This window comes from Scleropages formosus, chromosome 2 (assembly GCF_900964775.1).
Source record: "Scleropages formosus chromosome 2, fSclFor1.1, whole genome shotgun sequence".
NCBI classification, from domain to species: Eukaryota; Metazoa; Chordata; class Actinopteri; order Osteoglossiformes; family Osteoglossidae; genus Scleropages; species Scleropages formosus.
Window position 1 is genome coordinate 21,534,751 of NC_041807.1, and position 27,321 is coordinate 21,562,071.

Here is a 27,321-nt window from a genome sequence, read left to right on the forward strand (position 1 = left end):
TGCAAAGATCATTTAATCATTTCACATTAAACCAATAAGATTCAATGAGTTCCACCACCACAAGAGAAATTAGAAAACTCGTCAGTGACAATATGCTATTTCAGTTATTCCAATCTTGATTGATTTTTCTCAGTTATATATGGAAACCAGAAGAACATAAAGCCATTTGGGAAAATCCCAAGTGAAAGGTAACTTTAACAGGTATGATGTTGCCAGACACACACAGGAATGGCACATGTATGTATGGAAAGAAGTGTCAGAATCAGAGGGACATTATATGATCAGAGCACTGCAGGTTTACATTACGGCACAATTTGCTATGAAAAGCAGCATGTGTTGCAGATGTTCTTAGGGCATGTCTCATTGAGGTTTGAGCAGGTGTAACAGCACTTCTGGTCGTCCCACTTCCTGAGCGCCTACAAAGGAATGAGTGTAGTGTTAGAGGCCATCCACAAAGGAAAAAGAAAATATGCCACAGAAAGGGATTGGTATCTCCTAGCGACAGTGTGAAACAGAGTACAGTTAAGAAAGGTACCTCTGTACAATTCAGGGCCGGGCAAACTCTCTCACTAATCCGAATGCCATCTGGCTGACAGCTGTATGACACACAAGGACTGCTGCCTTTCCACTGGCTCCCAACCTGCAAGGAAACAGACGTGCACAAACACTTTGTTAAAACACACAGACTATTTTGTACACATTTTCAAGTCATAATGTCATAGTCCCTTTGCTCTCTCTCTCTCTCTCTCTCTCTCTCTCACACACACACACACACACACACACACACACACACACACTACAACATTTCCAGTGTTATTTAGCCCTGTTGCTTACTCAACATGTCACAGGATCATTAAAGTGACTTTCTGAATACCTTGTATTTTGTCCCGTTGTACTCACAAGTCTTCTCAACTGCAAAGAAATGTAAAAAATGCTGTAATAATCAGTACAGTGTTCTCAGAATGACACATTTTGAACAGAATGTTTTTCAGTGATATAAAACCATTTCTATAACAAAATAAATTGTATTAACAGTTCAGACACCATCTGTTCTCATTCTGGAATCTTTTTTTTTACAATCCCCTATTCAGTGAAAATTCTTCTGATTACTGAAGTAACGTGTCCTGTACTAGCACATGGATATACAGATACATCTAGAGAGTAAATGTATTACCGCAAATTGCCATGGGACAGGAGTCTGTGCTGTTGAAGGTGATCAGCATCTCGTTGTCCTTGCAGGTGGGAGGTGCTGGTTTGGGTTTGGGTGTGCACTCCTCTGTCATTGTGATGTTATTACAGGTGCATATGTTGCACTTGGACTCCCAGGTTTCACCAGGCTAAGAGGGACAAATTCATCAGAACACAAAAGTCTCCTCATGCAGAACACATAACAATGGAAAGTAAAATAAGAGGATTTCTCTAGTGTGTCTGCAGTCAATTTTAAAGCTTGGCACGATGGCTCAGAAAAGACGTTTAGCATCTGAAAATGTCCTTGATCTGACTGGATGCGTTCAGATTATCAGTTTTGTTATTGTCAGCCCAAAACAAGGACTTAAAATTTCAGCATTACATTTCACGTATTATACTTGAAAATCAATTTTTGAAATAATAAAATTTAAGTAAACTACCGTAAACTTCACTCAATCGTAAGAGCCAGGACGCTTACCTGCTTGGGCTCTCCAAGTGGACCTTTGCAGGCTAAGAATGGAATTGAGATATTTGAGTGTGTACAGTATTTCCATTTAAGTAGAAACGTGTTTCACTCTAACATCAGTTTCTTGACCCTCCTTAAGACAGGCAAATGTACTTTGCTAAAACAGGTAAATCCTACAGGTGTCTAGTACATTTTGTCATGCAAACAGCTACATAGACACACTACTAAATTGATTATGAATCTTCTTAACTTCAACAATTGTGACTTTTCTGCTTTCTCTGCATGTTCTAGCAGTAAAAATTAACTATATGTTTAAAGATATACCAATGCCGCCGATATCAGTATGAGAATTTGTATGAGGTCCACACAATTCAGATTAATGATTCACCTAGTAGAACAGCAGTGGAGTCTCACTTACTTGTGCACTGGGGGACGCACATATCTTTGTATTTTTCTGCCCGCATCATGTTTTCACGGCAGAAACACCCAGGCAATGGGGTGTCATAGCTCATCCCACTAACACGGTTTCTGAGAAAGGACATGCAGGTCTTACTAGGAATGGAATCACTGGCGTCACATAAAACATTTTCAGTTCAATTACGTAACCCATCGTCATGCCCTTCAAAGAGGTAAACACTCTTACTTGCAATCGCAATAGTCATCAGCCTTAGACCTGCACTCTTGGTAGATCAGTCCACTGCTACATGATATATCTAAAACAGAGAGGTTAAGATAGAATTCAATTTAGTCACACAGTGGTGCAGCGGGTAGCACTGCTGACACAGCGCCTTTTCTCTTCAGGCATAAGTTTGACGTTGGATCAGTGTGTGTGGAGAATGCATGTTATCCTCATGTGTCCGTGGATAAGTGGTCTGAAGACACAGTGTGTTTTGGATAAATTGTGTGCAAGTTGTGGCAGCTACTTGTGCAATGTGTGACAACAAAAACTCGAGGAATCACATGCCTGCATCTATGCTGGAACATCATATTTGTTCATATTTTTAATTTCATTCTCATTTTCTTTATTATTTTATTTTCTAAAAAGCTTGTCTGCTGCAGAGAAAAAAACGACCTGTGTTTCCTCTTGCAGCCATTAGCTGGCAGCAAAATGCAGTACAGAAATGTAATGAGGCTGTATCAGGGTCTCCAAGATTGGAGATGAATATGAGAAATGTTGTGCATATTTATGGAATTTCTCAGTCAAGAACTGGAATTCCTTTGGGGTTTGGGGAGAGTATGTATTTCATTCTTTTCATTTAAAATTAGTTTTAATTTTAAGGTAGCTCAAAGGTAATAAAATGTTGGAATGAAAGGTCTTAAAAAGCATTTTTATTGTCTATAGCAGGGGGTGTGGTGGTGCAGTAGGTTGAACTGGGTCCTGCTCTCCGGTGGGTCTGGGGTTCGAGTCCTGCTTGGGGTGCCTTGCAGCGGCCTGGCGTCCCATCCTGGGTGTGTCCCCTCCCTCTCCAGCCCCTCACCCTGTGTTGCCGGATCCCCGGGACCCCAGATGGGACAAGAGGTTTCAGATGGTATGTATTTTCTACATCTATATTCAAGATTATAGAGAAACTTAACCATGAACACACTGAGGGATTTCTTTTTCTTTAAGGTTTTACTAACTGTATAAATAACGGAGTTGGAAGTGGCCTGTAGGTGACAGACATCAGACATGTTCCATCCCATGGCTGTCTGATGTACTCTTAGCCAACAGGACAAAACTCTGGGCGTTAGAGCAACGACAGCAAAAATCAAAGGCCCTCGTCGACCTGGATGTTTACAAGGATCTTCAAGCAATTTTCCACCTGTCTCTTTCACTAAAACTATCATCTTCCACAACAAACTGCAGTCCACAATTAACACACCACACAGGCTCTTCACTACCTTCTCATCCCCACTCTCCCCTTTTCCTCCTTCCCCTTGCTCTTCTGTCACTAATGATGATTTTTTTGTGTTTTTCAGGGACAAAGTCAATGCAACCATGAACAACTTCTCAGCATCTGCCTGCCCTTATCATGTTGGACCTCCCTGTGAAGTCACCTGCTCCGAATTCAAGCCCCTGTCAGAAACTGAAATCTCCGACCTCCTGCTGTCACACAGAGCCACCACCTGCTCCTTCAGTCCTGTTCCTTCACCACTTCTACAGGACATCTCCCTGCAATTCTCCTTCTTCATCTCCAAGATCACCAATTCCTCACGCTCATCTGGCTGTTTCTCATCTGCCTTCAAAGTTGCCCTCATTTCACTCCTGTTAAAGAAACCCTGTCTGGATACAGATTCAGTCCAGAACTACAAGCCCAGTCTTCCTCTTCCTTTTTCTGTGAAAAACTCTGGAATGGGCAACCTGTGATCAACTATCTGCCTTCCTCACGCAGAATAATCTTCTTGATGGGTATCAATTTGGATTCAAAACTGGAAATTGCACCGGTGTCAGATGCCTTCCAGTCAGCTACAATAACCTCCCTCTCCTCAGTCCTCATCCTCCTCAACCTGTCAGTAGCAGTTGACATTCTCAAGCACTCGATTCTACTCTACCTTTTTAGACAGCTTCACATCAAAGGAACTGCACTGAAATGGACTGAGTTCCACCTATCAGAAAGATCCTAATAAGTGCTCTGGTGGGGCTCCCGATCATCTCCTCAGCCACTCTCAACTGGCATCCCACAGGGCTTGGTACCGGGTCCCCTACTCTTCTCAGTCTACATCTCTTCCCTCCCAGGGATTATCCTACCACTGCTATGCCAATGATACCCAGCTCTTCCTCTCCTTTCTATCTGGAGCTATAGACATTTCCTCATATATTCCTGCCTGCCTATCAGACATCTCTGCCTAGATGTCTGATTACCACTTACAACTCAACCTCTCCTAAACAGAGATCCTTCCCCCCCCAGCTGGTCCATCTTCCTATCAAGACTCTCTATCAAACTAGACAACTCACTCATTTTGGCTGTCTCCTCGGCTAAGAGTCTAGAAATAATGGTCAGCTCAAGTCTGTCAGTTTCTCAGCACATTGAAGCCACAATCTGGTCCTGCAGATACACCCTGCATAACATCCATAGGATCCGCTCCATTCTAACAACTGACTCTACACAACTACATGTCCAGGCCATGGTGATATCCCACCAGAACTACTGCAACTCTTTTCATTCTGGACTTCTGGCTCTGCCATCAAACCTCTACAGCTGATACAAAATGCTGCTGCAAGAGTTGTGTTTGACTTGCTAAAGTATTTGCATGTAGCACCCGTCCTCATCCCTCTGCATTGGTTTCCTATAGCTGCCCAGATTAAATTTCAACACCCTGGTTGCGGCCTAGAAAAGCATCAGTAGAACTGATGGAACCCCATATCTACAAGACCTACCCATTCACCACACCCCAACCAGACTACTATGTTCCTCCACCTCTGCCTGCTTGGTGGTCTCACACACAAAAGGTCCAAATTCAAAAGCACAAAGCTTTTCAGTTCTGGCTCTGATGAGGTGGAATGACCTCCTCCTTTCAGCCAAGACTGCTGAATCTCTCTCTACATTTAAAAATGGTCTTAAAACTCCCTTCTTCTGGACTCACTTCTCCCATGATCTCTTAAATATATGTTAAATGTGTAAATGTTCATGTTCAGCAGTTATGTGATTCTTACCACTGAATAATGGATAAACCTTCATGCAGCTACTCGTGTGATATACATTGGTTCATATGGTGGAATGTTAACTATGCTTTAGAATCACATGTCCATATCAAAGCGGGGATGCAGTGGTGCAGTGGGTTGGACCAGGGCCTGCTCTCCAGTGGGTCTGGGGTTTGAGTCCCGCTTGGGATGCCTTGTGATGGACTGGTGTCCCGTCCTGGGTGTGTCCCCTCCCCCTCCGGCCTTACGCCCTGTGTTGCTGGGTAGGCTCCGGTTCCCTGCGACCCCCTATGGGACAAGCAGTTCAGAAAGTGTGTGTGTGTGTGTGTGTCCATCCATATCAAAGTCTCTCTTTCTGTTAATGTAATGCACTTTTACTTTTCTGTGAGATGTAAGTTGCTGTGGAAAAAAGCGACTGCTAAATGACTAAATTTAAATATAAAGGTATGTTGATGTGATGAATCAGAAAATAACATTGGAAAGTATATTGTGGAGGAATCATGTTTCTTGCTTTCATTTATTTTAAAAGAGTTTTACTTTTTTTGGGGCCGCGGGGGTGCAGCAGGTTTGGCTGAGGCCTGCTCTGTGGTGGGTCTAGGGATTGAGTCCTGCTTGGGGTGCCTTGCACCAGGCTGGTGTCCCATCCAAGGTGTGTCCCATCCCCCTCTAGCCTTGCACTCTGTGTTGCTGGGTTACACTCTGTTTCCCTGTGACCCCGCTTGGGACATACGTTGTGGACATTGTGTGTGCGAGTTTTAATTTTGACGTATTTCAAATTAATAAAAGTAAACAAAAGTGTCATACTGTGATGGTAGAGACATCAAGTTAGGAGTTTACTATATCTCACACCAGGTTGCTCACACCATGACCCTGCACAAGCAGTTTTTAATAATGGATTTATGGAAGTGTTAATTGGGATAATGTTAAATTCAATGACCTGCCAGTCCTGTTTTCACAAGAATTCCTGGATTCTGTTCCACTATCAAGGTGTTTTAACTCAGAAGGAAAAGGAAAACAGGATTTATTACCGCAGTTTCCATTGGTCAGGTATCTCCACTCCACACAGACATTGGCTGCCCTGCACACTTCAGCCGCTTGACTTAGTGATGAGCAGAGACCTTTCTCGGTTGTGCTGTTTGATAAACACTTGTCTATCTTGCAACTTTTCTCAATGTCATCCAGGATGGTTGAATTGATCTTCTCTCTACAGGAGCTGAACACTCTAACATAATAACAAAGTTTGTGTTAAGTGTAGCCAACACACACACACACTTTCAGAATCGCTTGTCCCATACGGGGTCACGGGGAACCGGAGCCAACCCGGTAACACAGGGCGTAAGGCCGGAGGGGGAGGGGACACACCCAGGACAGGACGCCAGTCCATCACAAGGCACCCCAAGCGGGACTCGAACCCCAGACCCACTGAAGAGCAGGACTGTGGTCCAACCCACTGCGCCACCACACCCCCTAGCCAAAACATTTTTGTAGTTATACAGATATGCCATTGTTATTCACACTGTGCTGTGATCCACAACACTTAACTATTTGAAGACTTCTAAGATGTAGTCATTTAATCAATTTCCTTCTATTTCTGGAACTGCCAAGTTAACAGAGCATATCTGCCTCCTTTTTCTGCTGAGCTTATGGTTAAAGTAAAAGAAAGGTGTGAATTAGCAGTATGGTTCTTGGTGGACAAAAAAACCAAAGAGCTAAACACAGATGGACAATTAGCCACACTTAGTTTGTACCATATTGTTGAGAAAACCTCATCACAGTGTCCCACTGTAGCAAATTTCACTGGTGAGAAGATGAACACAGCATGGTCTCACCATGGTATTGCAAGAGTTAGTGAAAAGTGTGAATTATTTCAGAAATGCTGACTTTTTAAATGCAGCCAGAGGACTTGGGAACTGGACTTGTCACTTCTGTGTTACAAGATCTTAGTTTCTGATAGAATGCTTGAAATCACAAATAAAATGTTGAAAATAATGAAAAAACAAAATGTGGGTGGAATTGTACAGTGTCCCTTAAGCCTTAAATATGATATGAAAGGTAGCATTTGCATCTCCTTTCCATTACTTAATTTCTCTACTTGTTATTATGGGCACAGTTCATGCTCTAAAAAAACATAATTTCTATATTTTTAGTACTTATGTTTTTGAGAAAAGCAACTTTCAATGTGTGGTATGTGTTATTTGTTTTCACAGAATCTGCAGTCACGAATACGCTTCAGAAATAAGCAAAGCTTACTTATGTTTGAGGATGCCACAGATGCCGGTTGCATTACACTGAGGTTTAGGAGTTGTTGGTGGGATACAGGGTGCTTCTCTTGGTTGGCAGTGAGGCTTAGTAGGGTCATTATACACCCACGAGGAAGCTGTCTGTGGACAACAGTTGTCATTCTCAAGTGCACCACCTTTGCGCACACAGGATCCTCCAGCACAAACACCTGTGCGACAAGGAATGAGGGTTTAGTCACACACACATCCAAAGGGCAGTGACATGTGTCAGACACACTCAAAGGTACATGAACATGCAAGTGTATGATCCAAAAAAACAAAACAAAAAAAAAAAAAACGCATGTGATCAGTGTTCATCAGTGATATGTATATCCTAATACTACACATGTATAGCTAGATTTATGATTCCAAGCCACAATACCACTGCCATTTTGTACACACACATCTAAAGAATACAAATCAGTTGTATGCCCCATGAACACACACATTCAACAAATAAATGGAAAAGGAAACATACCACATTGTCCTTCAGTATTATTAGCAAAGTGTTCCATTGCCACATTCACAATAACACCTCTTTCGCTTGTGACTGTGACACTTGACCGGATTTTATCCATGTACATAATAACCTGAGCTCCAGTTGTCTGAAATCTTATTCCTTGTTTCTCAGTAGGGGGGAATATGCTGGCTTCATTGAGTGTGCACTGCAAGAAAGATTGTAAGCAAACATTTAACACAGAACATGCTGAAAACAAGTCTAATGTGGTATAACATAGTATAATGTTATCAACATTTATTTATTTATTTCTTGATTGATTAGATGGTTGACTGAGAAGCCTACCACAATTTTTGGGTCATTAGCTGAAATGTCACAGACAATATTGCTCTCATTATATGTCACGATGACCCTTTTAACAAACGACTCAAGAAAGAATGGGCTGTAGAAGCTATTGTCCACAGCAACAAGGAAGTTGTACTGAGGCTTCTTCTCTTTCACAAGGATATAAGTGCAGTTCTCAAAGAAATCGTAAGGTGTTCCCTGAAAGGTGATGTAGTGGGGGTCTCCATAAACATCACACCGACCTGTGAAGGAATTCAGAGAACTTTTGAGTTGTGTTGGAAGAGCATGTCAGGCAGGGGAAATACATACTTTCCATTTTCCATTCCTCATATGTTACAAAAGGATGACTTGTTAATAAGGTATGAAAGTAAGCAGTAAAGCATTTGACTCAGTGGTAACATTCCTTTTCCACATCCTGTCATGCCCTCACAGCCTTAGCAGCTCTGTCCATTACTGATGTGATGGACTCATTAAACACAACCAACAAAAAATTGTAAATACAATTTACATATGTGTCAAATACCGAAGAACAACATACTAATTGTACAAATAAAATTTATTTATTTTTTCTTTAAATCTGAGCTAGAAGTTAGCTACAATTGGGGCTTTTTGACAAAGAAGAGCTCTGGCTGATGTAAGGATGATTACTTTTTATTTTAAAAATTATTTATTATTTTCCAAGTTGTTTGGTTTTTATCTGATATTACAGCACAAAATTTAAAGCAAAAAACATGTATGTATAGCAACTGAGGTATACTGAGTATCAGTTTATACAGACACAGTTCATTCCACAGGACTCAACTGTTAAGAGAATGTCCATAAAGTGGATTTTCAGTTTACATTTATTTAAATGAGAAAAAGAACAGCACATTCCTAAATTGCATCATATCCACATATTAGGTCACTCAAAATTCATCATAATAATTCAAATGAATACCAACATCATATAAACTAAATGTTTTACCCTTTTGAAATAGAAAGGCTGAATAACTGAAAAACTTTAACAAGTTGTTGACTCCTTGGGTTGTTTTTCACAAACTTATGACCCGCAACAATGCTTTCAATGATCTATCATCTAAGTTGGACATGAATGTCATTATTCAGTATTTGCCATTCTGAACTATATGCCAAACTAATTTTTTGCTATGCAGATTGTTACCAAGTGAATTTTGGGTGTAATATGCTGTAGGGAAAATACAAATATTACTCAGGGAAAACGTGCAGCAGCAAATACTGAGCTGCAAAAATGGCAGTTTAATAGATCTACTGTTTGAAAGTAACCAGCAGTTTTAACTGAAAAGTTGTTTTCTTGAATTTGCCTTAAGAACTTTGCCCCCAACCCCTCCCTTTTCACCAAACCTCGTTCCTCAAGAACTTGCTGCATTCTTGAGTTCTTAATTAAGCTAGACCAATACAAAAATATTAGTTCATTGGAGAAGACAAACTGCTAAATGAATAAAGAGTAATGGAGAATAACACCAGGAAAATTCAGATTGTACTTACAGTCACATGTCCATCTGTTGCAACACCCATCAGAGATTTGTTTCAAGAGTCCTCTAGGACATTTTGGCTTGCTTGTTTCTGGACAAACACAAACTAAAGAGAGGAAGAGGTCACATATACTGTATATTCAAATATATTTACAACACTGACTACACTCATGAAGCATGCATTCCATTTTATAAATAGACCAATTCCACTATGTGCTCATTACACCAGTGTCACAGAATTCTGCATTGCTACAATGGCCTGAGTCTGTCATCAACTTGTCCTGGTTGCACAGTAGAAACAAAGCAGTGAATACTTCAGAAGCCTGCTGTTACTGTATTGATACATACAAACTGCACCATTCCATAAAGGAGTAATAGTATAAGCTCTTGCGTAATATCAAGGTTGTAACAAAACTCACCGGTTGTTGTCGTAGTAGGTGTTGTTGTGGTCGTTGTTGTAGTAGGTGTAGTGGTTGTTTTTGTTGTAGTCGGTGTTGTTGTTGTTGTTTTCGTTGTTGTAGTCGGTGTGGTTGTGGTTGTTTCTGTTGTTGTTGTGGTCGTAGTTGTAGTAGGTGTTGTTGTGGTCGTTTCTGTGGTGGTAGGTGTTGTGGTTGTTTCTGTTGTTGTAGTTGTTTCTGTGGTAGTAGGTGTTGTGGTTGATTCTGTTGTAGTAGATGTTGTTGTGGTCGTTTCTGTTGTTGTAGTAGGTGTTGTGGTCGTTTCTGTGGTAGTAGGTGTTGTCGTTTCTGTTGTTGTGGTCGTTTCTGTTGTAGTAGGTGTTGTGGTTGTTTCTGTGGTAGTAGGTGTTGTGGTTGATTCTGTTGTAGTAGATGTTGTGGTCGTTTCTGTGGTAGTAGGTGTGGTCGTTTCTGTGGTAGTAGGTGTTGTCGTTTCTGTTATTGTTGTCGTAGGTGTGGTCGTTTCTGTTGTTGTTGTAGTAGATGTTGTTGTGGTTGTTTCTGTGGTAGTAGGTGTTGTCGTTTCTGTTGTTGTAGTAGATGTTGTGGTAGTTTCTGTGGTAGTAGGTGTTGTGGTTGATTCTGTTGTAGTAGATGTTGTTGTGGTCGTTTCTGTTGTTGTAGTAGGTGTTGTGGTCGTTTCTGTGGTAGTAGGTGTGGTCGTTTCTGTTGTTGTGGTCGTTTCTGTTGTAGTAGGTGTTGTGGTTGATTCTGTTGTAGTAGATGTGGTCGTTTCTGTTGTTGTAGTAGATGTTGTGGTCGTTTCTGTGGTAGTAGGTGTCGTTTCTGTTGTTGTAGTAGGTGTGGTCGTTTCTGTTGTTGTAGTAGGTGTGGTCGTTTCTGTGGTAGTAGATGTTGTTGTAGTCGTTTCTGTGGTGGTAGGTGTTGTGGTCGTTTCTGTTGTTGTAGTAGATGTTGTTGTGGTCGTTTCTGTGGTGGTAGGTGTTGTGGTTGTTTCTGTTGTTGTAGTAGGTGTTGTGGTCGTTTCTGTGGTAGTAGGTATTGTGGTTGATTCTGTTGTAGTAGATGTTGTGGTCGTTTCTGTGGTAGTAGGTGTTGTGGTTGTTTCTGTTGTTGTAGTAGGTGTTGTGGTCGTTTCTGTGGTAGTAGGTGTTGTTGTTTCTGTTGTTGTCGTAGATGTTGTTGTGGTCGTTTCTGTGGTAGTAGGTGTGGTCGTTGATTCTGTTGTAGTAGATGTGGTCGTTTCTGTTGTTGTAGTAGGTGTTGTGCTCGTTTCTGTGGTAGTAGGTGTTGTCGTTTCTGTTGTTGTAGTAGGTGTTGTGGTCGTTTCTGTTGTTGTTGTGGTAGTAGGTGTTGTGGTCGTTTCTGTTGTTGTAGTAGGTGTTGTGGTCGTTTCTGTGGTAGTAGTAGGTGTTGTAGTCGTTTCTGTTGTCGTTTCTGTTGTCGTTGTAGTAGGTGTTGTTGTGGTTGTAGTCGTTGTTGTTGTTGTTGTGGTAGTTGTTGTAGTAGATGTTTCACAACTCGTCACACATTTTCTTGTGTTCTCATCAAAGTATGGCTTATCCGGGGGACATTGTGGGTAGCAACCTTTGAAGACATGGAAGCATTTTCTGACACTGTAGTTCAGTTTCTTCAACAACATTTTTCTATTTGTAAGTGATAATACAGGACTAACAACCAGGATGTGAAGCCACGGGAAATGACCTGTTACCTTCAAGGCTCTCAAATGGCTTCCCACAGATCAGTAATTCTGGGCTGGGCCCACATGCTCGGTAATGCCAGTTGCACTCATCGTTTTCATTGTAGTAGTCGCAGTAAACCGCTACAGTGGATACAGACATGCACATGAGTCTCACCCTTCCCCATTGACAAGCAACGCCATGGATGAGGGCTCATAGGACTATTTGCAATACAGGTAATATAGCAAAGTGGATTTCATCGCCAAGTGACAGATGGAAGCAACAAGAAAGACCTGGGTGGTTTTTATTTAGCAAGGTGCATACATTTCATAACCTGCCTTGATGTAGTTAATGTACTGTATGTGGCTATCCAAGGAAGGGTAATTCATTTTAGGTAACAGCAACTGTATATACAACCTTTCTCTGTTTAATGTGTCAGTAAGTAACTTTAATTTCTTGGGCACTTGAGAAAGAGTACATGTCGTTGTGTTCACTGCGATACGTACGACACAGGTCTGGTGTCCTCCAGTTGACACAGGTGCCCTTTCTACTGCATGCATCTGCGTAGGCTGCCACAGCAGTGCAGAAACCCAGGAACTTCCCCTCAAACTGACAGGAACACGTCTCTTTCACACAAGCCTCCAAGTAGTACTGAGGGTCCACCTAGGATGACCACAAGATGAACATGAGTGGAGACATCACTCACACACACACACACATACACATACACTGTTTGAAACCCCTTCCCAAGTGGGGTCGCGACGAACTGGAGCCTAACCCAGTGACACAGGGTGCAAAGCTGGAGGGTGGGGTGGGGTGTGGGGCCACCAGAGAGCAGGACCCGGCCAAACCTGCAGCACCACTACGCCCCCCGAGGTAAGGACATTATTTCCTGCCAAACAGGAAATTGACTGGTGGGAAAAAAATGGGCTCCTCAGAAATGCATTACTCAAACGTCTGGAACACATGGGGCAGCTGGCAGCATAGTGGTTAGAACTGCTGCCTTTGGACCCAACGGTCAGAGGTTAAATCCCAACTCCAGCTGTAACACTGCTGAGCAAGATACTTACCCTGAATTGCTCAGCTGTGTGGGTAAGTAGCTTTACATTGTAAGTTGTTTTAGAGAAAAGCATCAACTAAATGAATAAATGTACATGTACGGCATGTATTACAGCAGTCAGCGGTTGTGGCAGTTGTACTGACAGTAGGAATGTTTTGAAATCTGAGAATATTCAGTGTTACTGTCTTAAAGATTCTTCTTTCTCGTGACTCTTTCGATAAGTTCTCATGACCTGTTATAACAGCCTGCTTTGTGGCTAAGATTTTATACTGAGTACTTGTTTGGATGATTAAAAAAAATAATGAATGAATGAATGAACAAACGAACGAGCGATCAGCTTTACATTACACAGACTACATGAGTGAAAGCAGCAGACATTTTTATGAGTAAGAGCAGGACAGCATACCTTTCCGTGACACTCTGTGAAAGTGTCCATTATGAGGGCCTTGCAGCGATGCTCTGCCCACGCAGCACAGTAAGAGAAGCGTTCACAGGGAAATGTCTCATTTACAGCATCTAAGCAGGGTGGGGTGGTCGTTTTCCAGCTATTTCCAAACTCCAGCGCGTTGGTCACTTGAACCAGTGACCGTGTTTGCAGGTCGTTTGTCTCATCATCATCAAAATTCCCACACAGTCCACACACTTTTTGCTGTTAATCACACCAAGAAGGTCAGAGGTGAAGATCACACAGGGAGCCCATATTTTCAGAAAAATGTGCACTCATTTATTCTGAATTTAAGTTGTGTTGATGTCTCCCCTCAAACAAAGTATTGGCTGTATTTTCTCAAAGTCTCATTCATTCTCAGTGTGGTGTACTCAGTCAGGTCAGGGTCACTACTTTTTTCCATATGTTAGCAATATGTGTGTGTGGTTTTTTTTTTTTTTAATCATTCTGAGAATTGTACTGTAAGTTACTTTTCAGTGATTTGCTTTCATAAATGCAGTATAAAGAATAAATGTTATGCTTTTAGTAACGAAACTGATAGTTAACTGTATGTTAGAAATTGTATATAATGTCTATTAATTATACATTTCATATTAAGTTAAAAATGAATGCATGAAATCTTAAAGATAAACTCACTCACTCATTTTCAGAACCGCTCGTCCCATACGGGGTCGTGGGGAACCGGAGCCTACCCGGCAACACAGGGCGTAAGGCCGGAGGGGGAGGGGACACACCCAGGACGGGACGCCAGTCCGTCGCAAGGCACCCCAAGCGGGACTCGAACCCCAGACCCACTGGAGAGCAGGACTGTGGTCCAACCCACCGCGCCCCCTATAAGTTTACAACAAATAACTGAATTACCAACCTTCAACATTTCATCAGCTATGATGGTCAGTCGGGTATTCTTGTCCCAGATGACAGTCAAGCCCATACTGGGAATGGATATTTCAATGTATAGGCCAAAAGTGTAGACTGAGTACAGGATCACGTTCTCAGAGGACTGTGGCTGAAGAAGGTTCTCCTTCACATTCATGTCCTCAAGTGTCAGTGTAACCTCACCCTGTTCAAACGACAGCAATTTGTGAAAACGTCAGACAAGAGTCAGAAGAGGAAGAAGAAGTGAAAGCAATGTGGAGTGACACAGGTCCAGCACCTTAAGATTGATCACAATGACGCGAGCACACGTTAGAGCTGCATCGCAGCATGGAACACTCTCAGCCGTGATGGAGAACGACCCACTGGATCTGCCACAGGCATCCTGCGAAGCAACAAGGCATCATAAGAAAGTTGACCAAACCAGAACCCTCCTGTTTTGCAACAGCATGAGAACTCATTGCACATCTGAGTTTTTTGCAGTTCTGTCTGTCTGTGGTGAAGTGAATGACTGTGTCGATCAAAGCGTTTACAGCATCAGTTGTGTAAAGCCACATTATCAGAAATTTGTGGACCTCAGCTGAAAATCAACTTCTTAATACTTTTCTGGCCTTGTGTTCCTCCACAGCAAATACTGAATTAGCCCACAGTGTGTCCCTCAAGGTTTAGCAGGTCATCCTGCATCTCACTCATATTTGTTGATGAATTAGTGAAATTTTGTGCTGCAAATTTGTCTTCTATGGAGACACTAAAGGTCAGGAAACAGTCTGTCATTCCCACTCTAATACAGCAGTTTTTAAAATTGTTACAACTACTGCAAAGCGTGGAAATGAAGTTGATATTTCACAAGTTCAGTGCTCAAGCTCAATATGACATCCTCTATCTGAACTGTAAAGAAGCTACAAGCACGTCAGGCTAGAACTGCAGCACCAGAAGGTATCTGGAACCCACATTACTGCATCCTGGGAAAACTGCTTTGACACAACCAGCAAAGACTTTGGTATCACACACACACACACACACACACACACACACACACACACACACACACACACACACACACACACACACACACACACACACACACACACACACACACACATTTTCAGAACCGCTTGTCCCATGGTATCATCTTGTATTAATGTTTCCCGAAACATTGTGAATAAAGCAAGAACCCCAGACCAGAAGTAGTAATCACTGTCAAATTTACCTCAACCAAAGTGTACTGACAGTGCCCATCAAAGTGGTACCATTTGGAGTCAAAGGTCTTATAATGTCCATTCCCGTACACCTGACACTTCCCGGGACATCCTTGGGAGCTACAGGTCCATTTCCCACCCTTGCAAGTGCTGTGGAGTCAGGGTGGAAACCACTGTGTTATACACATTTTCACAGCTTTATGATATTACATTAAAGTTCAAAAGGAATACCATATAAGTAACATATTTACAACTGCTATCATTAACGAAACATCTGGTACTGCAGTGGTTAGTGCTGCTGCCTTTAGACCTGGAGGTTATAGCTTCAAGGCCTACTGGTAGGGCCCTTTAACAAGGTACTAACCCTAAACAGCCCCAGCAATATTACCCAGCTCCACAACTGAGTAAATAACTATAAGTTTCTTTGGAGAAAGGTGTAAGATAAATTAAGAAATGTATTGCTTCCCAGTTCATTCAGAGTGGGGATTCAGGTTTCAACCTGTTGAGGAATTAGATAATTATTGACAAATGGAAAACATCACAAAGGTAAGCAAAAGAAAAACCAATAATTGGAAGATTTCTGATTTGGAAATATGAAGGCTCTGCTTTCTTCTTGGGGCAGAAAATTGCATACTCACCATGTTTTACAATTGTCTTCTACCACATCTCCAGACTTGTATGTTTTTTCACCAGACACACAACTGCAGCTCTCATGTGGAACACAATTGCCATAATGGTCTTCATATTGGCCATTTGGACAAAAACAGCCACTCTGACAGAGCTTGTCCCCAGTCTAAAAATGGACATTTGTTTGGCACATTGTTACACTGGAAAGAGTTTAATTGTTTACAAGGATTGAATATTATTATTATTATTATTATTACTGTTATGCTATGCTAACATACCATAGGTTTTGTCAAGGCATCACATGTTCTTTGAAGTTCAGAGCAGTGCTCGTATGTTTTTGGTACGGGGCAATCTACGAAAATGGTAAAACATAGTAAAAGTGCTGCTTCTGCAATTCAAACTCATCAGCTGCCTCAAAGCAGTCAATGGATGCGGTAAATTTATAAAGTTGAAACAAATCCTTCCTACTTTGGCTATAAAACTTTTCTGGGCGTCACAAAATCAAAGTGTAATTACTTCATAGAACTGAGTCTAAGTCAAATCCATATTCTTCATAAACATATCTGACAAAGTTTACCTGGTTTCTTCGTGCAAACAGGCTTTCCGTGTTCACATGTGCTAGAAAAAGCAGTAGAGATTGTAAGCTTCTGCAATATGATGTAATTCCATAAAAGTACCACATTAGGTGCAATAGCTATTGACATACTATCAGTGAAAAATCCCAGAGGTTACATTTTTGTAGGTAGTTGTGTTCATGAATGACGTTTTTCACAAAACGTACCATTTTTGTCCATTGACCTCCACTGGCTCAGAGCCTGAAAACACCTTTCCCCCATAGTAACAGGAGCATTCTATCCTGGGCACACAGTTAGAGTTTTCACTGAGGTACGTTCCCTCTGGACAGCCACAGCCCTCGACCGGGTCACTGACCCCCTCACAGGTGGGGTCCGGCTCCGACAGAGAGCGGCAGGTACGGTTACAAGCTTGCATGTTGTACTCAAACTTTTGGTTGTGGTTGCACTTAGTCGCTGCAATTCAAAATGACGGAACAATGTTTGAAACGCAGAAAAGGCCGCGTTCTCTCATAATTCTGACATAGAGAGAAACAGAGTTTGAGCATGGAGCGGATGGACTTACTGCAATTTGTGACTGTCCTCCAGTCCTCCACTGTTTCCCCCTGTTTGGCACAAGCCTGAGCGTAGTTGGCCAGCACCACACAAAGGCATTCTTCCTTATTTCCGGAACAGCCGCACTGTCTCTGCTCACAGGCCTGCAAAAATCATGACACATTGTACAGGTACAGGGACAAAACCCAAGTGAGTCTCCACTCTTATTTTCCTCCACATACATTCTTGGACTGAACGGTCTCATCTCGCTCTTTAGTCCGCAAGGTCTCTTAAGACCTCATTCCAAGTTCCTGCACCTTTTGAAAACCACTGGCGTTAGACTGAGAACCAAGGCAACGCGGCTTCAGCTCCATCACATCAGTACACACTGTGAGACTGTGTTATGTATATTTTGCTCCATATCTGGCTCACAAAGTCTGACTTAAAAATATTTGGCACATGCAACATGCGGCAGTGACGATATGAGAGAACAGAGCCACCCAAAGTGAAGTGCGACAGCCTCCATCAGTCATAACTGTCAGCAGCGCACATAGGGTCTGTTGCAGCTGTGGGCCTGTCAATACCCAAAAAAGGAACATGTGTGTGTCAACAAGACCACCGTGTCACATCTTTGGTTTCCAGTCTTTGCATGGGCCTCAGCGAGGGCTCCTTTCCACCTGTGTACTATACCATACGATGTTCACAGTAAGTTCCTACCAAACAGCTGGTAGCGTAGTGGTTAGAGTTGCTGCCGTTGGACCCAAAAGGTCGCAAGTGCGATCTCCACCTCTGGCTGTACTATGCTTGAGCAATATACTTACCCTGAAATTGCTCCACTAAAAATTACCCAGCTGTATAAATGGGTAAATAATTGTAACCTTAACACTGTTAAGTCACTTTGGAGAAAAGGGTCAGTTAAATTAATACATGTAAATAGATAGAGAGCTGGCGAACAGTCCTTTGCGGATCTTGCACACTGTTGTTCACTTTCACTTTGCCTGATGGTTTGCTCCTGTCACATGGTCCAGGTAAACCACTTATATGTGAAACCACTGCACTGGGACCCGCCTGCCTGCCTTGGGCGTTGTCCTTATACTAACCGTGGCAACACTAGTATTTCTCATGGGATGCCACAGGTCTCAGACACATATTGTGGAGAAGAGTGCCTTACCTCAACAAAACTGTCAACTGTTACCATGCTGTGGCACGCAGCAAACTTTCCATTTGGATCTTTCAGGTACAGACATTCAGCTGCAAATTTAAAGAGTTAATGTTGTTGGTTTATCTTACACAACTTTGATCGCTTATTTTGCTACGCTTCTGTGCAAAAAGTTGGTTCTCTACATCATAATAAATATAATGTCGACTGAAGCAGCTGAGTCATGATAGAAGGTAAGAGGAGCATTACCTGGGGTCTGTGAGATGGTGCATTTCTGATGATCAGGTGTGCATCCTGGCTCAGCCCAGGACTGCGCAAACACCTCCGACGAGCTCTCAGGATATGACGTAAAGGAGATGAATTCATCCGTCGTGATATCGTTATAGTTTCCACAAATTCCTAAGAAGTCAAAGAACTGCCGCTTCAGCGAACAGCGATTAAACTAGAGGGTTTACTGTATCTCACAGACAAAGTCATACCTTTTGTTTGGCCTTTCTCTTGTGCTGGTAATGTCAGATACAGCTGGACTGTTGGAGAAACTCGAACTTGTAAACTCATCCCAGTGGAAGCGTGCAGTTGAACGAACACTGAACTTTGCCAGAATACCGTAACATTTTCTGGGGGAAAGGAAGCAAAAAATGAAATAATTCTGTTACAGACAGTATATTCAGATTTGAATATCCCTCCATCCATCCATTTTCATTAAGCGTTTATCCTGGTCTAGATCACAAGGGTCCGGAGCCTATCCTGGAATAATTGGCCACAAGGCTAGAGGGAAAGCACCCTGGATAGGACCCCAGTCAAAATGGAACATTAAAATACAAATATGTAAAATCAAACCAGAAAAGGTAAACGTGACAGTGTCTCTCTGGGAGCAGTGTTAAGGGCAGTAAGTAATGTTGTATTGTTCTCGGAGGTGTACGTCACTTTGGAGGAAAGTATCTGCTAAATGAAGAAATGTCCTTGCACGGGTAGTATTTTGTGAAATAATAATAAATTGTGTTAAAAACAGTACTGTATTTGAGTATGTCATACATCAGGAAGCTGCTCTGTATGAAATAACACTCAAAACATGTAAAGAGAAAGCGGTATAAATTCCTTTTAAATTATATATATATATTAACAGTCCAGCAGTCAAGTTTTATTTCATATGGTGCACTTGTATATCAACTTTTCACACTATTTTAATGCCACATTTAATGTATTTGTAGTATTCACTTACCTTTTTCTATATTGTGAAGTTTTATATTAAATAAGTACTAACTGACAGCTAAAAATGTTCAACATTGCTCAGGTTATGAGGAAAACTTGCAACGATAACATCTTCCACAATCATTAAGTATAACCTGCAACGTAACAAATTCTGTGAGTAATTCTCTTTATTTTGTTTCATCACTATGAAATAAATTGCTTACTACAATCGCAATAATTATTGTTTTTCTTGTGCTCTTCTTTTACCATGGTGGGAAAATGCAAAAAACCAGCTGCTGTAGCATTAGATCATTTTTGATTATACAATGTTCATGGAAAAATTATACACAGAGATGACTAGACTATTAAGAGTGAGAATTACTTGTTCTCTGCGTTCTGGCAGAATTTGTTTTTATTTACCATTTTTACTGGTTTTCCAGAATGACTGTGGTTCACCATTAAAAACTTTGTTCATACCTAGAACGAATGGTCTGTGTAGTGGTACACCTTTCATGGATGTAATATTTAAGACACATAAACTTACTGAACAATCAGAGCAGCAGTGGTGTACTGGCTTAAGCTGTCACTTTGTAACTGAAGGATACAGGTTCAAATTCTTCCCTAATTTAGTACCTTAAATGAAGTTATTAACCCTGAAGTGTCTTTGCTAACGGGGGTGCGGTGGCGCAGTGGGTTGGACCGCTGTCCTGTTGTCCGGTGGGTCTGGGGTTTGAGTCCTGCTTGGGGTGCCTTGCGATGGACTAGCATCCTGTCCTGGGTGTGTCCCCTCCCCCTCTGGCCTTACGCCCTGTGTTACCGGGTAGGCTCTGTGACCCCGCATGGGATGAGCGGTTCTGAAAGTGTGTGTGTGTGTGTGTGTGTGTGTGTGTCTTTGCTAAAATTACCACAAATGGGTACATAATTATAAGTAACTGGGTATAGTATTGCTAACACTGTAGGTCAGAATGGAAAAATGTCACAGCTAAGTGGTTAAATAATGACACAAGAGAAATAAGGTCTCTGTTATTCATACAAACCGGTGCGATAGACATCTTTGATGTTTTTATCACCAGCTTGCACACCGTCCATGGAGAAGGTAAATGTAGTCTGCAGGGAAAAAAAACAGCAGATTTCAACATAACTGACTCCAAGTAACACAATTTTACAGTGACAAAAAGATTGAAATATTTATGCTGATAAAGAAACAGGACGTACCTCAAACATTTTCAGTAAAACTTGGCTAACAGTAAAACTTGTGGTAGAAAAGGAAACTGAGAGAGTCCAGTATCTCCCCTAGTAATAATGATAAAAAAAGCAGAAAAGTGACTTTGGCAGCCAGTTCACATCTGCAGTTAAATAATGATCAAAACTGTTGCTCTTTCAACTGTATTTTTCCTTTTGTAAACCTACCTCAGCATGATATTTACACATCCCAGGTAAGGTGTAGTATTTGCCATCGAAAGTGGTCACATATCGTCCTTCGATTGTACAGATGGCGGGGCACGTCTTCTTCTCGCAGGTCCAGTCTCTGCCTTGACATTTACTGTCAAAAAGATGGGCAGTTTCTCTTTTTCAAGACAGCACTCTCAAGGATCACGAGTATCCAGTGTTTAGCGGATTCCTCACCATGTCTGACACCGTTCATCCAAAACAGCACCATGTGGAAGCACTTGGCCGTTGTGGACACAGGGACAGTTTTGCGGAGCAACACAGAGATTCCCAGGCTCCAGGTCGTTGAGAACAGTACCTAAGAGGCAGCAATTCCACTGACGGTGTTTACTTCACACTCAGCTGCACCTGTAGTCCTGCTTACCACAAAATCAAAGTATCTGAGGCCTCCATCGACTTGTGCGTATGTATGTGTGTGCATGAGGGTGCGCTTGTGTGAAAGCTGTTTCAGGAGGTGAAATATTTATGAAGGTCTGCTTGAGCTTGATGCAAGAGGCGTTCGGTTTGAAAAGCTCCTGAACAAACAATAACAGGAAGCCCTTTGTTTGAATAAATATAGTGCAGTGCTCAACTTGGCAAAAATGATCATTTATTTAAAATCATGTTTTGTGGCAAAATAATCATATCTCATGAAGGAACATTCTAGGGAGAGCCAAGTTATTTGTCAGTAATGTCAAGAACACACACTTTTTGAAACCATTCAAGACACTCACCTGGCGGACAAAGACATGTGGTGATATTTTCTGAATTTGCCACATCTGACTGTGAGCTTGAGCAAATTGGTGAGAAGGCGGGCCCAAATTCTTGAAATATAAGGTTTCCAGGGCAAGTTGGTTCAGCTACATTTGAATAAAGAAAACGTGTTTTAAAATGTGTTCTTTGTTAATCCAACAATCCGTTTGAAAAACGCATCAAATAAAGTTCACTTTGATCAGCACTGAATACCACAAAAGAGGGTATAAGGAATAAAGGGTATAAAAAATTTCAGGGCCAAAAGCATTACAAAGTGAGACATCAGGCCCTGTATTCCGTTCTCAAAAACTACCACACTGAATGAATTCACAGGAGCGTTACCCTTGATTGTTGTTTCAAACATAAATAGCACAATTTCTGCTTCAAACACTGCAACTGTTGTGAAAACGCTACTCACGGCAATTAGTTTTAATCCTCCAGTCTGAGATTTCAGAATAAAACTCCAAACAGTTGTGGGCAATTTCATTAAAAAATGGACAGTAAATTTCTGGCCGTTTGTCAAAGCCGTCGACATTGTGCCTACAAAGTATCATTGTCCATTCCAAATTACTGAAACAACTTGTCATGTAGGACAAAGGATTACAATCAACCTGACAAAAAGAGAGTGACAAATTAAACATCTGCTACGAAATGCAGTTTCAATACTAACCTCAGAGAAAGTTGTGTCATTTGTCTTAGATGTTTGAAACACAAACCTCTGGAGAGGGTACCGGCGGCTGGTATGAGTCCTGTGTATACATTTTTGGGACATTACAGTCTTGTGCTTGATGTACATCATTTGCTGGGTTACCATCTGCGGTGAAATGAAGAGACACTGAGGAAGGTGACACTTCTCTAGTCCTTCCGGCAGCAATTGCAGCGTTAAATGAAAAAGTACCCACCACAAAAGCCGGTCAAGCCTTTGATATCAGATGTGTCCAGCTCCACCTGAAATGGCAGCATTGTTCATCATCTCATGTTGAGCGCATGCATGTGACACTAAGGAATCCGACAGTTCCAAGATTTCAAGACAATTTGGCTAAAAGACCCATGACCTCTTACCCAGAATAAACTGATCTCATTCCCAAAACTTTGCCATAAAATGGAGAAAGTTGCTGGCAGGACCCTGCTCTTCATCTTTGTGTAGATGCCATACTGGAAGATGTGCCGATACATGTCGTTGTAAGGAACAGACACGCTGGCGAAAGGGAACCACAAGAAGAGTTTACCAGGGCTTTGAAAGTCATCCAGAGACAAATCATTTATCTTTATTTATTTACTGTGCAGCTCACTGTCTCTCTTAACATTTGCTCTTCTCTCACGGGGGTGGCACGGTAGCGCAGCAGGTAGTGTTACTATGATACAGCACCTGGGCTTTTAGATGTAGGTTTGAATCTGCTTCAATCTCTGCGGAGTTTGCCTGTTCTCCCTGTGTTCACGTAGGTTTCCTAAACTGCAATAGTGTGTGTGTGTGTGTGTGTGTGTGTGTGTGTGTGTGTGTGTGTGTGTTTGTGAGAGGCTACCCTGCAGTGGACTGTCACCACCCAGTGATCCCATATCACCACCGAGATAAGTGGTTAACGAAAACTGAGTGACTTCTCTCACAGAATTGTCCATCTCCTCAAACCCACCAACCTTTGCCAAAAAACTTAAGCGACTTTGGTGCTATTATTCTAGAGTACTCTGTTAGCATTTGTCAAGTGTAAATATAAAGTAGTGAAAATACATCCCTGACTGGACACACAAACATGCCTCAGTTGGCGTGCTGTTAATAGGATGGAATGCACTAAAGGTCAAAATCAATGATCCTTTGAGCGATCATATGTACAGCTGTTATTTAAAATAGTGAGTATGGTGCTCTATTTGATAGTGGTCATGTCTAAAAAAGAAAAAGAAGAAGTTACTGACCTTTGGTCCTCCACAATGATGTGACCGTTCTCCAGAGAGATTTTGGCATTGTTCACATTGATTACAGCTCTGCTGATGAGGCCACTTTTTCCACGAGTCAGAGTGACTATGACGTCCACCTTGTCATGCGTGAAGGTAATGAAGTTGAAAGGACAGTCGGACCGCACGTAGAACTTTTCTCCTGTAAGAGGCTGAGTGATCCCACTCCCATAGGTTTTACATGCTGCAGAGTAAAGGAGAGTAACCACAGAACATGAACAAACAGGTGAGCAGGGCTGTCACAGCTTCTCTGCTATTGTTACTATTTACCACAAATACAATAAAATATGGGACAAAAACTACTTTGCATGAATGAAGGACCATTTTGATTTATTTAGTATGTTATACAAGGAAGTAGGGAGGGCATGGTTCTGTGGTGGTGCAGTGGCGCAGTGGGTTGGACTGGGTCCTGCTCTCTAGTGCGTCTGGGGTTTGAGTCTTGCTTGGGGTGCCTTGCGACAGACTGGCATTTTGTCCTGGGTGTGTCCCCTCCCCCTTTGGCCATACGCCCTGTGTTGCCAGGTAGGCTCTGGTTCCCCACGACCCCTTATGGGGCAAGCGGTTCAGAAAATGTGTGTGTTTTACAAGGATCCTTCTAAAAAAAGCATTACTGTTACTAATAGATACAATTGTGTTAAAATGTACTATGCATTATTTTGTAAATATAGAAAATACTGTAACACCTTGCGATATTATTTGTTATTTAATTGCTAAGTAAGTTTGTTGTTACGTTCATGCATTTTATTGTGTTATTTCCCATCCAGCCATGGTTGTTCACTGTTCCTTATCTCAGGCAGTGGTTGAGAGAATGCGTGTAACCTAAGGGTTGTGGGAGTGTGCATGAGGGGGAACGAAAGAGTGAGACTGTGAGAGAAGCTGTGTAGGATGAAAATGCACACTTGGTCTATTAGACTTGTTCTTAAAGGTGTTTATGTCATTGGTTGTGGACGAGACAGCAGTCCATCTTATTGATTGGAACCATAATAAACCGCAGTCCTTTTGAAATTATCTCTAGCACGGTTCTGTATCATTTGGGTAATTACAATAAAATAAGCTAAGACAATGGCATCACTGCTCTGTCCACATATAAAATAGGCAGTTATTTGCATTTAATGCACAACACACATTTTCTAAAAGGTGTAAATAACAGCATATGACAATTTATAATTATTATTTAGAATTTATATAGTATGCAACTAATACCTGTATCCTGATAGATGTACTGTACTTACAATGTATTTACAGTGTGTTTGCATGATGACTCTAAATTGCTTTCTGTGTGTGTTTTTGTATCACATTGCTCTGCTTTATAAACTGTGAGTGACTGTATGGGAGTTTAGTACAGTGTACATAGTAATCACTGTAAGTACAGTAAACTCTACACACACTGAACAGGGCTCAAACCCACATCCAATTGCACAGCCCAGGTGCTGCAGGACAACATGTCAGCTTGTTTGGTAGATCTGAATTTATTTGCATTGTTTTCATTGATTTATTTAATGTGTACTGTTCTACAACAGAAGGGGTGTGGTGGTGCAGTGGGTTGGACCTCAGTCTTGCTCCCCGGTGGGTCTGGGGTTTGAGTCTTGCTGGGGGTGCCTTGTGACGGACTGGCATCCTGTCCTGGGTGTGTCCCCTCCCCCTCTGGCCTTACGCCCTGTGTTACCGGGTAGGCTCCGGTTCCCTGTGACCCTGTATGGGACAAGTGGGTGCGTGTGTGTGTGTGTGTGTGTGTGTGTGTGGTGGTGCAGTGGGTTGGATTGCGTCCTGCTCTCCAGTGGGTCTGGGGTTCAAGTCCTGCTTAGGGTGCCTTGTGATGGACTAGTGTCCCTTCCAGCCTCATGCCCTGTGTTGCCAGGTTAGGCTCTTCCTCCCTGTTACCCCCATATGGGACCAGTGGTTCAGATGATGTGATGTTCTATAATAATAAGCTGTACAGTGTTCTGGAGTAATTAATGAAGGGGAACTGTTATGTTGTGGTTTGGTGGGTGCCTGCTGTGTAGCATGTCTGGGGTTTGTGCCCTGCAATGGACTGGTGCTCCTGCCTGTGTGTGTCCCTGCCCTCTCCAGCCTTGCACCATGTGTTGCCAGTTTGGCTCCAGCTTGCCACAACCCTACTCAGGACAAGCAGTTGTTGATGTGGTTGGTTCTTATGTTGTTTTATGATAATTAATGTCAACGACTGAAATAATTGTATTCATTTAATGCAATTAAAATTTCATCATGTTTTACCAGACATTTTAATATAAATTAGTGTCAGTTTTTTCTTTACCACTGAAACTAATGGTATTTATGTTTTTATCAGTATTTAGCTTACAAGAGATTTTTTGGGTACACATTTACACTAAGGACAGAAAAGGTTAGGGAAAGGAAAAGCAAACATGTCCAACTTAATGGTTAAATTTAGCTGCACCTTGGTCGTTTGACTTTTTGTTTGTCTCAGGTACCAGCCCTCCTGGGGCCGAACTTGAGCTGAACTTTAGTAATACTGACACTTCTGACAGTAATATTGCTCACACTGTACTACTCTAATAATGCATAATAATAGATGCCTACAAATAAAATCTTTTTTAAAAAGTATCCTACTGCTTCCTATCCTACAAGTTTCATCTTAAGTCTTTTCACTGAAAAATGTTTCCAGATTAAACTACTCTTAGTCTTCTGTAAAATCTCCAGTTTAGTTTAAAGATTAATGCTGTCTTCAGAAAAATTACATGAAACTAGACAACAGTCTATGTATGCATGACACGTTGTTTTAGTGTGGTAGTGATGGACGCTTTCGCAGTGTCAGCCAAGCTAAACATCAAATCTGTAGCTTTCCATAATATAAATGGACTGAATATTTGATCCTCTTATCTCTAGATCACCTAACTGCTCCATAAAGTTGCATTACACTCATTGGTCACAATTACCTCAGTATACTATGAATTCTAAATGCAGCCACTCATATAATGTATGCTGGTAACATTTTTTGGGCAAAAACATGTGTTCAATGATTACATGTACATGTCTACTGCTTTTTTGAGCATGGAAGTACTGTAATTTACTGCACTTCATAATATAATGGATATACTTACATTCTTGCGCTGATGTTCTGTCAGCTTTTCCTAAAAAGCAAATATTAATTAAAATTAACATTTTGCAATACAAGGAAATCCCAGTAGTTAAATAGTATTGAAGGAAATAAATACATAGAGTTTAACCTTTTTGCCAAAAATGCTTAAAATATCAAAATTGAAGGGTTTAATTACTGCTAAATGAATCTGTGACAATGCAATTTCATGCAGACTATAAATAAACTCGACATAACAATTCTAAAAAGCAAATCACTACTACAACATTAAAATGGAAACTTATCTCCATTACATTTTTCTGTTGCAAAAAAAATTTACTATTTTTCACCAGTAATCAGAATGATCCCCTGTGTAATTTCTAGGCACATTATGCTAATTGAACGAAGTCTGAAATTTAAAAAAAAAAGCACTTTGGAACAAACTGATTAAAGTCATTGAGGACCATACCTGAAAGTATTGCTAGGATGCCCACAAGTGTGAGCCCCCAAAGAGCTGTCATGGTGTCTGACTGACA

General features: G+C 41.6%; 1 protein-coding gene across 1 annotated transcript; it reads right to left on the reverse strand.

Annotated features, from left to right (window-relative positions):
* LOC108931447 (mucin-2-like) lies at positions 1 to 27,321 on the reverse strand. Its single transcript, XM_029260067.1, has 39 exons — positions 27,255 to 27,321; positions 26,811 to 26,840; positions 23,695 to 23,917; positions 22,849 to 22,984; positions 22,689 to 22,734; positions 22,503 to 22,600; positions 22,205 to 22,397; positions 21,768 to 21,893; positions 21,232 to 21,352; positions 21,016 to 21,148; positions 20,821 to 20,898; positions 20,643 to 20,712; positions 18,894 to 19,031; positions 18,664 to 18,813; positions 18,427 to 18,506; positions 17,287 to 17,419; positions 16,931 to 17,177; positions 16,727 to 16,767; positions 16,428 to 16,501; positions 16,161 to 16,315; positions 15,534 to 15,672; positions 14,604 to 14,708; positions 14,316 to 14,510; positions 13,412 to 13,654; positions 12,452 to 12,608; positions 11,978 to 12,088; positions 10,267 to 11,853; positions 9,861 to 9,953; positions 8,358 to 8,599; positions 8,034 to 8,220; positions 7,527 to 7,725; positions 6,305 to 6,498; positions 2,298 to 2,367; positions 2,073 to 2,182; positions 1,667 to 1,698; positions 1,175 to 1,337; positions 875 to 912; positions 536 to 640; positions 1 to 416 (listed from the first exon to the last, which is right to left on the reverse strand). Exons 1-39 carry the CDS (start codon positions 27,304 to 27,306, stop codon positions 318 to 320), a joined length of 6,393 nt encoding a protein of 2,130 aa, XP_029115900.1. The 5' UTR covers positions 27,307 to 27,321; the 3' UTR covers positions 1 to 317.

Coding starts and splice junctions, on each gene's coding strand:
- LOC108931447 (XM_029260067.1), bottom strand. CDS start 27,306: ATGACAGCTCTTTGGGGGCTCACACTTGTGGGCATCCTAGCAATACTT. Junction 26,841..27,254: donor CATCCTAGCAATACTTTCAG/GTATGGTCCTCA, acceptor TTTGCTTTTTAG/GAAAAGCTGACAGAACATCA. Junction 641..874: donor ACAACGGGACAAAATACAAG/GTATTCAGAAAG, acceptor GTTTCCTTGCAG/GTTGGGAGCCAGTGGAAAGG.